Raw genomic sequence first — 14,519 nt, 5'->3', positions numbered from 1 at the left:
TCTTGATTTATCATTTGCATGTATTGTACTTGATATAACTTTATCTCTCTCAAGATTTGTTGTGATTTTGGATTTGATCTCAGTCTTTTTTCACCTTCCTTAATCTTTTCCAATATCTTTTCTCTTTTTTCCTGTTGTAATCTCTTCTTGAGTGCGTTCTGTTGTATCAAAAATCCTCTCATAACAGCTTTACTTGCGTCCCATACAGTTCTTTTTTCCACCGTAGTGTTTAAATTTATCTCAAAATAGTCTTTCAGAGTTTTCTGGGCCTTCTTGGTTATTTCCTCATCTCTAAACAGAGAGTCATTCATCCTCCATCTGAAAGAACCAGTTGGTTGTAAGTTCATTACCATCTTTACAGCATTGTGGTCGGAGTAAGTCTTTGGGCAGATTTCTACTTTTTTTGTCTTTGGTGCCAGTCCTCTTGTGATCCAGATTTGGTCAATTCTTGTCCATGTCTTTTTGGCTTCAGAAAAGAAGGTTCCTTCTCTTTCTAAAGGATTTTTGGTTCTCCAGATATCCACCAAGTCCAGGTTATCAGTCAGTTCAAAAAAGGTTTTCGGTAGTCTCCCATCTTTGGTGACTACCTGCCGTTGTGCCTTGTCCATATTTGTAGAAACAACTCCATTCATATCTCCCATCAAGATCACATTGTACTCCAGATAGTCCATCAATGTCTCATGTAACTTTTTGAAAAATTCCGATTTTCCTTCGTTCGGTGCGTATACGCCAACAATCAGATATTTCTGTCCATGGTGTTGAATTTCAATTGCCAAATATCTTCCTTGTTCATCTTTAAAAATTAATTTTGGTGCTAGGCTCTCTTTTGCATATACCACCACTCCTCTTTTTTTAACTTTGTCCGATGAAATAAACTCTTGACCTAGTCTTTTATTAATTAGAATTTTTCTATGGAGCCTAGTTACATGTGTTTCCTGTAAACAAATCAAGTCCAATTGTTCTTTTTTTAAAATGTGAAAAATTGATTTTCTCTTAGAAACCACGTTTAGACCGTTGCAGTTCCAGCTTAATAGTTGCAGAGACATCTTGAAATTGGTCTGCTATATTCCTCCAGAAGCTCCCAATGTGTCTTCTTTCTCTTCTGGTCCCGGTGGTGTTGTCTTGTCCAAATCCAAGATTGCTTTAGCTATATCTCTCCTTTTTCTCTCTTGTGTATCGGACGGGTCTTGGTCTTTAAAGAATTCCTTCTGTAAGTCCTCCTCGTAGTCCTTTAAAAATCTGTCTTTATCTTCCACTGATTTTATTTTTATTTTCCTTCCTTTTATACTAAACGAAAGCCCTTCAGGGAACTCCCACCTAAAGATGATGTTGTTCTTTCTCAGCTGTGTGACCAAGTCTCTGTAGCTAGATCTGAGGTCTAAGAGATGTTTGGGGATGTCCCTGAACAATTCCACTCTTGATTCACCAACTTCCAAAGGCCTTTGGAAATGTAGTCCCAAAATTTTATCTCTCTCCTCTTTAGATCCAAAGGTGACCAAACAGTCTCTTGTCTTGATTCTCCTGCTTGTTTTACCCAGTCGGAAAGCACTTACTATTTTGATTTCTTCTTTATCCAGATCCAGTTTCCAGAAATCTGCAAATTCCTGTGCAAGAAATTCCTTAAGACCTTCTTTTTCAATTTCTGGCAAGGATCTGATCCTGAGATTCGTTTGTTTATCTTTTAATTCAAGCATGGAAAATCTTGTTCTATAGTCCTCAAGTTGCCTGTTAATCGGTGGTATTTTTTCTTCTGTGGCCTCTGCAGCTGCTTTAGCTTCTTCTGCAATTTTCCTTGTTTTTGATGATTCCTGCAATAATTGCTGAATTAAATTCGTATTTTGTTTAATACAAGCTGTATTTTGATCTATTTTAGAAGATGTCTCTGACACCTTTTTGTTTGTTTCTACAACCTCCTCTGTCAATTTATTTAATGATTCTTGAATTTTTGCAAATCCTGTATTGAAAAGGTCCTCAGTTGAAGACATAGCTTTTGGTTTAGGTTGTACAGATGCACCTCCAATTGGGTCAGGTATAGAGGCTCTTCTTCCTGAGTAAAAGGTTTTCCCAGATCTTGTAGTCTTCTCCTGCAGCTGGTCTACTTTTCCCTTATCACTTGCCATACCACAGCAACTTATTTCAAGGTCACTCTCAGCTGAGGCTAGCTGTCAGACTTGAAGTCAAAACAGTGGAAAGTCCCCAGTCACTTTCCCAGCTGCAGCAAGCTGTCAGATTTTAAAACCAAACAGTGGAAAATTCCCAGTTGCTTTCTGTTTCTTTGTATCAGTCTTTGTAACAATCCTTATGTCCACCAGGGGGATACAATAGCCCCTGGGAACAATGGCTCCCGTCTTCTCCTTCTCCTTCCCAGCAACTTTGCAGCTAATTCCTCCCAGTAACTAGACTTAAACAGTCTCAGCTTTTAACAGTATAATCCAGTTTGCAGAGCTTAAAATCTCAGAGTCTCTCTCCGCAGTCCCTCCTTTACCCTGTGTTTTCAGATTGACAGATCAGAGCCGGGCGCGCCGGGCGGTGGTTCTGGGCGCGCCGGGCGCGCCGGGCGGTGGTTCCCCCACAGTCAGCTCTTTCTTACGCAGGCAATACAGTTTCCAGTCCTTCCCCCCCTTTTCCCTGCCACTTAGGGGGGGAAAAGATCCTTATCAAAACGCCAGATTCCGTTTCTTCAAAAGCACTTTTAAAGGTTTGGCACGCAAAAGTCTTTGTTTCCAGCTATATACAGAGCGGAAGGCTGACTTCCTGGTTAAACCTTACCGCTTCGGTTCTAATTTAGCTTGCTTTTTTAACTTGCCAAATCCAAAAGTTCCTTAATTTGTTTCTTTCCCTTTTAAAATTTGTAATTCTCCTACTCACGGAAAGTTCTTTTATAATCCAATTTGTCCCAAGAAGAAGTTGAGCGCTCCTCCGATCACGGCTGTGCGACGTCTCTCCGAAAAAGAAGCGATTGACTCTCAGCACCGCGTTACCCCCTCCACACTCCGGAGCTCTTCCTGAGCCCCAGAAACGTTTTAGGGGATCGCTGTTGGTGCCCGCCGAGTCCCACGGACGTAGGCTTCCTCCGCCTACGTTTTCAGGGGTTCACCACGTCGCCGTAGCGGTAGAACCCTGTTTTTTTCGGAGCTCCCCCTCCGGTGCTCAGCAGGGGGCCGCCATGATCGCTGGCGCTCAACTCGGAAGTCCGTCTGCAGTCATATCTGGAATCATATCTGGAAATACACATTCAAAGGCCTGTTGCCAGAAGTCCCTGATAAAACCATCCCCATCTGTTCTGGAAGGGTTTCTGTGAACAACATACTGATGAAATCCTGGTGGGTTTCTAAAGTGAATTTCAAAGGCTATAGCACCATTGAATACTCTTGAATCCCAGTTCCTTTGAAAGACAAATGAAGCAAACTCAATCTGGGCAGTTGTTATCCATACTTTACTTTTTAGATTGTTTATCATGTCATCATGTTCTGATAGGTATGGAAGCCATCTAAAAGTTGCCATGGAATAAGATTCTCCATTTGCCACCATAACATTAGCTTTGCTGCTAAGAATTTTATGGTTTATAATTGCCCCCTGTTGTAGCATGCCATCAATTTCAGAAATAAAACTAAAATCAGGGATTCTTTCTAGGAATGCAAAACACACACCACTCTTGGTAAACATTGGGGAAATGGTTTGCACAAATCTTTCTCCGTTTTCATTGTCCATTGCAATGACTCCAATCCACGTCCACCTGAAATGCAGAAGCAAAGAGAGAATTCCCTCATACTGAAGGGCTTCTGAGGCTGCCATCTGGTAGAAGGGAAGCCCTGGGCTTTTATCATTCATCACTGGAGCAGAGCCATAAATGAGCTAAAAGGTAAATGGAAGAATAGAAGAGACAAAGTAGATTCCTTTCAAAGTATTCATATACATTATGTGCTGAACCCTGTTAGTCAAATATGCCCTTTGCCAACGTTTCAGGGTTTGTTTGCAAAAGACACACATGCAGATGTTCTGAAAACTGGGATCATCTCCCTTTTCTCATTTTTAAACCTTTCACTTGATGACCTTTCACAGGGGACTGTGTCTGTTTTAGTTTTAGTTTTGGAAATTTTGTTAACACTTTGATGACTGCAAGTTGGATCAGATTCATATTTCTTCTCTGGAGCTTCTTTCTTCTTCATGATGCACATAATCCATCACACAGCAAAACTGTGCTGATTCTTCTCAGACTTTATTTATGAACACTTATTTCACTTGCAGAACTGGATTTTATCTTCAATTTTCCATAACTTCTTTGTTTTGGTGCAATAAAGAAGAAGAATTATGGTACTGGAACCTACCTGTCAGTTGTTTTAGCTATAAGCAATTTCCCCCCTCTTCCCCAGCAGCTTTTTTGAGATGCCCTGATCACTAATTTTACTATTGGCACCTACCTGTCAGCTTTTATCCTGTAAGCAATTTCCCCTATACCCCAGTTATTCAATTCAAATACCCTCCTAACTAAGCAGAAAGTACTACATAACCAAAAAGCAGCTGGTGAGGGAGAAGCCCACTTCCCCATCACTGGACTTTGGGATAACAGTGTTTTAGATGTGTGTGTAAGACGGGGTGGGGGGGATGTGACCTTTTTTTCCTGGTATTGCACATTTCCCCTTATTGATGTTTGTTTCCTTATATTACAATTATGTACCGCCTTTCTTTTCCAAGGATCTCCAGGTGGTGTACATGGTTCTCCTTCCAATTTCATCTTCACCCGGAACTGATGCTGAGGAACCTCTTCCTCTATGCAAGCTAATAGAGGTATTGTACATAGGTGTCCTACCTGTGGAATCTTAAAGATATCCAAAACAGTGGCCACATAAAAGGAGATTTCAGAATCCAGTCCCCCAATGATCCCAGCCAGATTATTTTCAACATCACTTATATAGTTAGGGACAAATTTCTTCAGCATGGATAAAAGTTGCAGTGTGGCAAGATATGTGCTCCTTGCATTGTTATAGCTGTCATATAAGTGGAAGCCCAAGGTGATATTGGGTAAGATGTGAGGGTCTTCATTGATCTCCTTGACTGCAAATGCCAAGGCCACAATGTGCTGGTAAATCTTAGGCACCACCCTAGAATGAGAGTTGCAAACTGTATCAGCAGGAACTTCAGCAGATCTATCATTTTACATAACAGCACAGCAATTAATTATATTGTGTTCATTCGGATTAACTCACAGTCCATTCTACTATTCAACAGCTCTTATCAATGAAAAATTCTTCCTGATGTTTAGTTGAAATCTCCTCTCTTGTAACTTGAAGTAGCTAATTTGAGTCCTAACCTCCGGAGCAAGAGAAAACAAGTGTGTTCCTGGTGACAGCCCTTGAGATATTTGAAAATGTCTATCATTCCTCCCTCATTCTCATCATAGCTAAACATACCAAACTCCCTTATCTGTTCCTCATAAGACTTGACTTGGTTTCCAGACCATCTTTGTTGACCTCCTCTGCACATGCTCCAGTTTGCCAATATCCTTCTTAAATTGGTGATCAGAACTGGACACAGTACTCCAGGTGACCAAGGCAGAACAGAGTGTACTATTACTTACTTTAATCAGGACACTATACTTCTGTTGATGCAGATCCATTGAGTTTTTTGTCGTGTACTACTGGCAAGCCAAGTTTTCATCATCTTAGATTGCATTTGTCCCTATTGAAATTCATGTTGTTACTTCTGTACCAATCTTTTAAGGTTAATAGTATCAAGAGTAGGGGTTGCTAATGTGGGGCCCATGGGACGACTTCCCCTACATGTCTGAGGTCTTTTTCTGACACTTACAAAGTCTCTGGTCTCTCTGGTCTCTCCCTGCAGTGACTTCTTTTTCATGAGTCAGTGATGGTCGTTGGAATTCACTAAATTCTATACTTCATAATAAGCACCTTTCAGTGCTGAAACAAACCTTAGTCTAAGTTCAGAAAATGAAAGCATAAGGATATTCAGCTTCAGAACAGATTTTTCAAAAATACATTCTTAGTAACACTCTAGTTCAGATAAGGTCTATAAAAATTAGCTGATCAAATGGTTCTCCCAGACACATAAACATTCATACATTTCAAAACATTTATATTTATTTTTCCTATTGAGAAATGGGAGCTTCTTCAGTATTCTCTTAATTCACAAGACATTCTTATGGATTTTTACATCAGCATATGTCCCACTGATTTGCAAAGTTGTTATTCTTAGGTAAATGGGTAGAGGTTTGCAGCCTTAGTCATTACTCTCAGGCTGTGACTCTAGGTTTGATCGTTTCTCTGCTGTAATGGAAGAGTGGCTTAGTTCTTACACAAGCTCTTCAGGCAGCGCTGGTGGGGGTTCCTCAGTGAATGTTGCTGGAGAGGAGATGAAGGCACCATGGAAAACAATGCCACCAATGATGAAATCTCCTGGCTGATGATACGTGTGAAGTGGATTGTGTGGACCTTGGAGCCTACATTTTGCTACGTGAGCCTGACATACATTATAAGAAATCAGTTCCAGCAGCAAGAACAGTAAAACCACCATTCTCACTAAAAAACCAACTCTTTGTTCTACATGGAACCCATGATTTCTCTAGCAATATTATAATTTACTTCTCCAGGATAAAATTGTATCATTTGAATGGTAGTAACGTTTCTTGAGACGATGCAATCTGGGAGTATATAAGATCAGACTTGCGGATCCCAGACCCTATTTAAATTATTCTGGTTAATTTTGGTATCTTTTATGTTACTTCTGCAAGTGGCCACTGAAAGTCCACAGGGTTTTTTGAGAAGCACCAGATTTAATTATAGCCCTGTTAATAACCAAGCTGGAGTTTAGTTATTTATTCAATGCTTGTGAACCCCTGTGGAGTTGCAGAAGAAAATGTGTTTGTGACACATTCAGAACGGTTGTGTTTAATTCCCTTTCAGCAGATAATAAGGGACCAGTGGTGTATTGGTGAATTTTGAAGTTTGAAGTTCAGAATAGAAGACCTTGTAAAAAATGAAGACTTCAAAATGTAGTACGGTGTTTTCAGCATCTTGGAATTTGGTTTAGTGGAGCTGGATCCACATCAGCCATGTGGCATGAGTATAATGGCTGCTCACCATTTTCCCACGGGTTGACAGTTTTGTAACCTCACTCTCAGCATCCTTCCCTGATGGCATAGGCACACACATTTGCTGGCCTTTGGAGGGGAATTCTTCTTGGCCGGTGGATCTCAAAAGGGAGGGGTCTTTCCAACCCAAAAGGCACCATGAATGGGCCAGTCAGTGGTGCCTCCTGGAGTGCAATGCCTTGCTGGCTGTGGCTATTGGCTGCTGTCTTGTCTGGCCTGGCAGTGAGGCTTAAAAGGGCAGTTGCAGGAGGCTCTTGCAGTACGGCTGGGTGAAGAGGGACACCCTCCTTTATTATTTCCACTCTCAATTTGGGTCAATTAATTATCATGCTTGTAAAATGTATTTTCCTTTTCAGGTCATGATCTAACATAGCTTTTCTCCCTAAGCGTCATTCCATCTAATGACTTCATTTTTCTTGTACCTGCTGACCTTGTCATGGTTGATAAAGGTTGCCATATTTGGATCTTGGAAGGAATTTGCTTGTAGACAAATTGTCTGGCCTGGAGTTTTAGACTCCCTAATAGCAAAACATCAAAACTTTTGGTGGTTAAACCATTGGGTAGAATCTCAGTCTTCAAGCACTGGGTGAAGTAGTGCATCACCCAGTACCAATCCAGCAATGTATTCTGGGTACCTCATTAGCTCTACCTGCACCCAAAATTGCCTTGAGTCCTGGCTGTTCACCCCAGGTTGAGGGTGGTGGAACTGTGCAAAGCCTTCATATTTGTGCCATTTTCTGCACCCATTACCCAAATTACTTCACCAGCCACTGGTGCCTAAAGCTCTGTACAAACTGGGACCCAGAAACCTGAAAGATTGTCTAAGGTTGTTTTAAACTGTATTTAATAGGGTGAAGGATGAATGAATAATACTTAAATATCCCTGCTGTAACCAACTGGCAATTGCAGGTTCAGGGAACCTGTGGCTCTTTAGACAGAACACTCTCCCTGAATATGGAGAGGCAATTGTTTTTGAATAAAGGGAGAATGATATTATAGCATAGCACACACATATTCTAAAAATGAAATCTGTGCACAGCAATCAAAGTTTGATTTGTAATATTTTTGTGTAATTTCATATATTAAAAAAGGAGATGATGTGTCCTCCACCCCCAACTGAGAATAGAAATTGAATCCTGATGGATGGGTGCTGCTTGCATAGGAGCAACCTGGAACCAGCAGGATCAAACCCTGCCCTAACCAACTGCTGAGCAGAGGTTTCTGCAGGGAACATGGTGGTGAAATAGACCCTTCCCACCCACCACTCAACCATTCAAAACTCTGGATCACAACACGTGGCCCATCTCAAAATGGGACAATCTGTGCTTGTCTTCACTTGACTTGGACCAAGCTTTGCATGATCCAGTTTGGACTGGTCTTCATCCAAACCGCTGACAATCCTTTGTGACAGCAAAGTCTATTGTTCAAGAATGTGCAATATTTCAGCTCCATTGGATCAGCCTGGGTTATACAATCAGGAGACGGGGAAAATTTCTCCTTATTAACTTTTTCCACCACGTATAAATGCAAATTAAATAACTGACCATTTGCTATTATTCTGTGACAGCCATAATCAGCTGCTAGAGGTGGCCGCCTCATGCTGTCTAATGTTGGGGATGTCCCTGAGTGGAAACCTGCCCAGAAAGCCTTGCTGAAAGGCTTCTAATGGCAGCCTTTATCTCCTTGTTCTTCAAAGCATAGATGGTTGGGTTTAGCAAGGGGGTGACACAGGTATAGAAGACAGAAAGCACTTTATCAATCATGAACCGGGCTGATGGACGCAGGTAAATAAACAAACACGGCCCAAAGTACATGGTGACCACAATGAGGTGAGAGGTGCATGTGGAGGCAGCCTTGGTGGTCCCTTCAGAGGGACCCCTGGAGTGGATTGTGTAGAGGATGAATCCATATGAGATGAGCAGGCCAATAAAAGAAACTAGTGACAAAATTCCACTGTTGGTAACCATCATGACCTCCAAGGGATTTGTGTCAATGCAAGCCAACTTGATGACCAATGGGAGGTCACAGAAGAAACTGTCCACTTGATTGGGCCCACAGAAAGGCACATTAATAATGAAACCCAATTGCACAGTGCCATGGAGGAGCCCACCAGCCCATGAAGCAAGGAGAAGTGCCATGCAATGTGGCCGGCTCATAAGTGAGGCATAACGGAGGGGATGGGAAATGGCCACATACCGGTCAATTGCCATGGCTACCAGCAGGAGCATCTCACTTCCTACAAACACATGGAGAAAGAAGATTTGTGCCATGCAGCCCTGGAAGGAGATGATCTGATGTTGGGCAACGAAATCCAAGAGATATCTTGGGATGGCAAAGGAGGACAGGCAGAGGTCCAGGAAAGCCAAGTGACCCAGCAGAAAGAACATGGGTGAATCTGAGAGACGGTGATCCCGGAAAATGGCTGAGAAAATGAGAGTGTTGCTGAAGACACTAGCCATGTAGAGGAGGAGGAGGAAGACAAATAAGAAGAGTTGGATTGCCCAGGTTTCAGAAAGGCCAAGCAAGACAAACTCACTCACCATTGTCCGGTTTACACCCAGCATTCTTTTTTTGCATATCACTGTGAATATTGGAAAGGGAGAAAGGAGACAGTAATGAGATGCTTCCATGACAGTCTTTGGTGAAATCAGCAAAAAGTGCTTCTTTGTGTTATCTGGCATTATTCTTTTTATTATTCGTTTTTATTTGATATTCTTTTGTTAGACAGTTACATATTCCAATCCATACTTTAACATATATTAAATATAAAATAAATACAAACAATATCCACATTTCTTCACCCGTGACATCCCACCACCTCATTGCAGCTTCTTATTGACTGGGTCCTGAGACTCCAATCCCAGTGGATCATACATTGTTCATAGGAACACCTGAAGGTGACTTATATGGACCAAAGCCATTGCTCCAACTAGCTCAATAATGTTTGCAGTGGAGATGGGAAATCTGAAGGTCTTGTTCCCTTTCCTACACACACACACACAGACACACACACACAGACACACACACAGACACACACACACCTGCCTTTCATTGAGGGGGACCTCCAGTCTATTTTACTCAGCACCATAGAAGCCCACTTTTGGGGGCTGTGGGGGCTTCAGCCCCCACAATAAAATATTTGAGGGCGCCATGCTCCCACAAAGTTGATGTAAATTGCAAGATGCAAGATGGGGCTTACCTGGGCATCCGCAATATTTTATTCAAGTTGGCAGTCCTGCTCAATATAGTCTACACTGACTGATAGCTGCTTTTCTGTGTTTTAGACACAATAAATTCACAAACATAGCTGGAGATGCCAGGAATCGAACCACACCAACTGAATGTAAACAGATGCTCTGAACCCCCTCTCCATTTTATCAACTCAACTGAGATATGCTGCCCTCCTGCCCAAACTTTTGTACACACCCTAACCCACCACTAGCCCCACCAATTATCTAAATGATCAAAGGTTCCCTATCCTTGATTTAGACACAGGGCTATTGTTTTTTAGGATGATAGGAAGCTGCTTTATATTGAATCAGAGTTGGAGTGACAAGGAAATCAAATATGCCACAAAAAAGGCCAAACAATCCGAGGTACAGTTTGCTTAAGTTCATCAGTCTATGTGTCAAAGAACCCACTAGTTTTAGGGACTGGGTAAGAAAGAAAGGGACGCGGGTGGCGCTGTGGGTTAAAGCCTCAGCGCCTAGGGCTTGCCGATCGTAAGGTCGGCGGTTCAAATCCCCGCGGCGGGGTGCGCTCCCGCTGTTCGGTCCCAGCGCCTGCCAACCTAGCAGTTCGAAAGCACTCTCGGGTGCAAGAAGATAAATAGGGACCGCTTACTAGCGGGAAGGTAAACGGCGTTTCCGTGTGCGGCTCTGGCTCGCCAGAGCAGCGATGTCACGCTGGCCACGTGACCCGGAAGTGTCTTCGGACAGCGCTGGCCCCCGGCCTCTTTGAGTGAGATGGGCGCACAACCCTAGAGTCTATCAAGACTGGCCCGTACGGGCAGGGGTACCTTTACCTTTACCTTAAGAAAGAAAGAGCTTCTAAATGGGGACCATATTGAGAGACTTGCAATCATACTCCCATGTTTTGAATAAAAGAAGGGAATTGAATTTTTAAAAACATCTCTACTCAAACAATAAGAGATCAAGTACAAATGGGGCATAGCTTTTAAGCTAATTGTATACTGGGATGGAGAACGGAACGCCATAAAATCTATTCAGAATGCTTATGGATTCAAAGAGGCTAGACATTAGTGTACGCAGGGGAAATATGAGAAGGCACTCTGTACCAGGTATTGTAACTTTAATGGAGCAAAAAAAGATGTATGTCAAATCGATATTTGAAGAATCTGGAAATAATGTAGCAGAAAGTAGATGAACAAAAGAAATAGATGCAGGTTCAAAAAGGAGTCGAATTGCAAAACTTAAACACAAAAACCTAAACTGAGATACAGCAATAACTAACCAACTAACTGAATGGAGTTTCAGGAGTGAAGTAAATTCTCAACAGATTTTTTTGCCGCTCTTCCTTTTTTTCTTTTAAAATTATTTTCTTTTGAGTTATTTTCTTTATTTTGAGTTATCAAAGTTAATTATGGAATTATTTTCTCTGAACAAAACTGTGAAATTCTCCTGATAAAAGTTGCTGGTATGCATGTTCATTAGCAAATGAAAAAGCTGATTTTATTATTTCTTCTGAAAACTAGTACAATTCTTGTGTGTGTGTGTTTTAGCAAGATAGGAAGCTCCTTATACTGTGTCAGACCATCAATCCATTTAGCTCAGTCAGGGTTTCAGAGAGGAGAAAATCCGAAACCCTCCGTCCAGTATACCTGAAGGAGCTTCACCACCCCCATTGTTCTGCCCGGACACTGAGGTCCAGTGCCAAGGGCCTTCTGACGGTTCCATCGCTGCAAGAAGCCAAGTTACAGGGAACCAGGCAGAGGGACTTCTCGGTAGTGGTGCCCGCCCTGTGGAATGCCCTCCCATCAGATGTCAAAGAGACAGCTACCAGACTTTTAGAAGACATCTGAAGGCAGCCCTGTTTAGGGAAGCTTTTAATGTTTAATACACTATTGTATTTTGATATTCTGTTGGAAGCTGACCAGAGTGGCCGGGGAAACCCAGCCAGATAGGCGGGGTATAAATAATAAATTATTATTATTATTATTATTATTATTATTATTATTATTATTATTGAAATGTGGGGGATTGAACCTGAGACTTGATGCACACAAAGCAGATGCCGTCCCCTTCCACATCTCATCAACTCCTCTAAAATCCTTCTGCCTAAAGTTTTGTATGCTCACCAACTATTCCTCCTCCTAAGAATCAGTTCATATTCCAATATGCAATGTGAGGTGCTTGGAGCACAGCTGTTTGGAGTTCCTCAGAGTTACTGTAGAAGGAAATTAGGGGAGATTCTAAGAAGAACTTACCCTCCAGAGGACACTGTAGAAAAGAAAGCTGGAGGTACTCTGTGTCCTCTCACAGCAGGTTCCAGCAGCTGCTCCTTCCCTACCAGGGTGTGTGACAAAAAGTGGATCGTAGTACTGTGTTTGCAGAGAGTTCATCCAGACTTCCTTTTGTGCCACATTTCTAGTCACAGGTCCGAGTGTTAAATCTCTATGCTCGAGGCAGGGGGGAAAACACCAGTGGCAGAATGATTAACAGACCATATGCCACTATCACTATTTTGTGATTCCCTTCCAAACAAGAATCTGGGTAGGCACTGTCAAGAGACTGAGTCCTCAGCTAGATGGTCAGAGTCTGATGTGGAATGGTAGAATGGATTTCTCAAGTTCTGAAGTTTTTCCTTAGCAAGCAACACAACTTCTCTAACCTCAGTATTCCAACAACGTGCTGGGAATGATCTATTCCAGATCAGGGTCCGGCCATCTGGTTGAGCCTTCTGACAGTGGTTAGACCAGATGCCTATGGTAAACCCATAAAAAGAACATGGGTGCAATAGCCCTCTCCTGCTGTCCCCCCAGCATTTAGAGCCACACCACCTCCGAAACTGAAGGTACTAAATATAATCCCCAGGTTCTTGATGGACAATTGCATCCTTACAATGCTGACCAGTTCTGAGAATACACCCGTGCCCATCAGTAAGCTAGTCACCAAAAGGCATGTGGAGCGCTGGAGTTAGAGAGGGGGAAAGGGAAGATTAGCAGATGGAAACTGCTAGACAGCTCCTTGGAGCAGTCTCCAAAATGTCACTTTTCCCAGAGTTTCGCACCTGCCTGTTGGAAAAATCTAATACACCCCCAACTATTTTTTTTCACCCACCTGCAAATCCCAGCAGATATTCCTTGAGGTTTTCTGCAGCAAATTATTCTGTAAAGCTCAGAATCAGTATGGATAACTTTGTTCTCATTCCATCTGCTGCCTATGAGTGGTGATAGGATGAGATACCTGTGTGGATGAGATCTCTGCTTAAAAGGCAGGATGAAGAGCAAATCAAGAGTTAGTGAAGTGTTGTGTGTGTGTGTGTGTGTGTGTGTGTAATTAATTGCTCATTCTTTTTGAAATGCATTAGCTGGTGCATTTTCTGCTTCAAGGGAGCTAGCAAAAGAAGCAATACTTTGTCACTAAGGTACACAGCTGTCCTCAGGGGTGTATTGCGTGTTGATTTGACTTCTGGTTTGGTTTCCTGGTTAGATGGCAAGGGAGAACAAAAGATGGGGATAAAGAGGGTTTGATTTTCTACCCCTTTCTTGAATGTGTGATTCCACCACCTCCAGCAACTGAATAATGTCCAACTGTACCGATCAAGAGGAAAGGAAGAGCAAGATATTAAGTGGGTTAACAAGATTAGCAAGATGATGTGTGGCTAAACTATTTCCCAGCTGCCACCATTATTACACGTGCCTCTATGAACATGCATCCATGAACCTCAAAACAGGCATGTGTGAGAGGTGGAACTTTTGTGTGAGTCAAATACAAATGCCAGAAATTCACAACACAATTTAAAAATTGAACTTCTTAAAGTGTCGTTTTGGAAAATTGAGATTTAAGTTACTGCAATGCAATCAATGTGATGCAAGACAATAATGGGTTCATTTTAATAATAATACATTCACAATGCTTAATCTAAAGAAAAAGAAAAAGTTGTTTTAAAGTAGAAAACAAAATGATGGAGCATAACCCTAAGCTACAAGAAAATAGGAAAGAATACAATGACCTAACTTGGGCGTTGCAACTATCTTGCTGTTATGTGTATGTGAGTTGTCTCTGGGCTAAGCACTGGTCCTAGTGTTTTTCTGTTTGCCCCACAGCTTTCTCCAAGAAAGTCCACTGTTTACCGCTTAGGACTTATCCACCCCTCTGTTTGCCCAAGTAATTAAGTAACTAGTGATTTGAGACTCCATAGTGACAGCCTAAATCCAGTGCTAGAGGAG

General features: G+C 42.0%; 2 protein-coding genes across 2 annotated transcripts; both read right to left on the bottom strand.

Moving 5' to 3' along the window:
* Window positions 1-3,180: 3,180 nt before the first annotated feature.
* LOC310662239 (vomeronasal type-2 receptor 26-like) lies at window positions 3,181-3,884 on the bottom strand (the record flags this gene model as incomplete). The annotated part of the gene is made up of 1 exon (XM_083409012.1): window positions 3,181-3,884. Exon 1 carries the CDS (start codon window positions 3,829-3,831, stop codon window positions 3,181-3,183), a length of 651 nt encoding a protein of 216 aa, XP_083265138.1. The 5' UTR covers window positions 3,832-3,884.
* A 4,828-nt stretch (window positions 3,885-8,712) lies between these two features.
* Window positions 8,713-9,651, bottom strand: LOC310662238 (olfactory receptor 4K14-like; the record flags this gene model as incomplete). The annotated part of the gene is made up of 1 exon (XM_083409011.1): window positions 8,713-9,651. The coding sequence occupies one exon, from the start codon at window positions 9,649-9,651 to the stop codon at window positions 8,713-8,715; it is 939 nt and encodes a 312-aa protein (XP_083265137.1).
* Between the last annotated feature and the right edge of the window lie 4,868 nt (window positions 9,652-14,519).

This window comes from Podarcis tiliguerta, assembly GCF_965153285.1.
Source record: "Podarcis tiliguerta genome assembly, chromosome: 13".
Classification (NCBI taxonomy): Eukaryota; Metazoa; Chordata; class Lepidosauria; order Squamata; family Lacertidae; genus Podarcis; species Podarcis tiliguerta.
The sequence above is the reverse complement of the archived record's forward strand: the minus strand, read 5'-3'. Positions and strand labels throughout refer to the sequence as shown.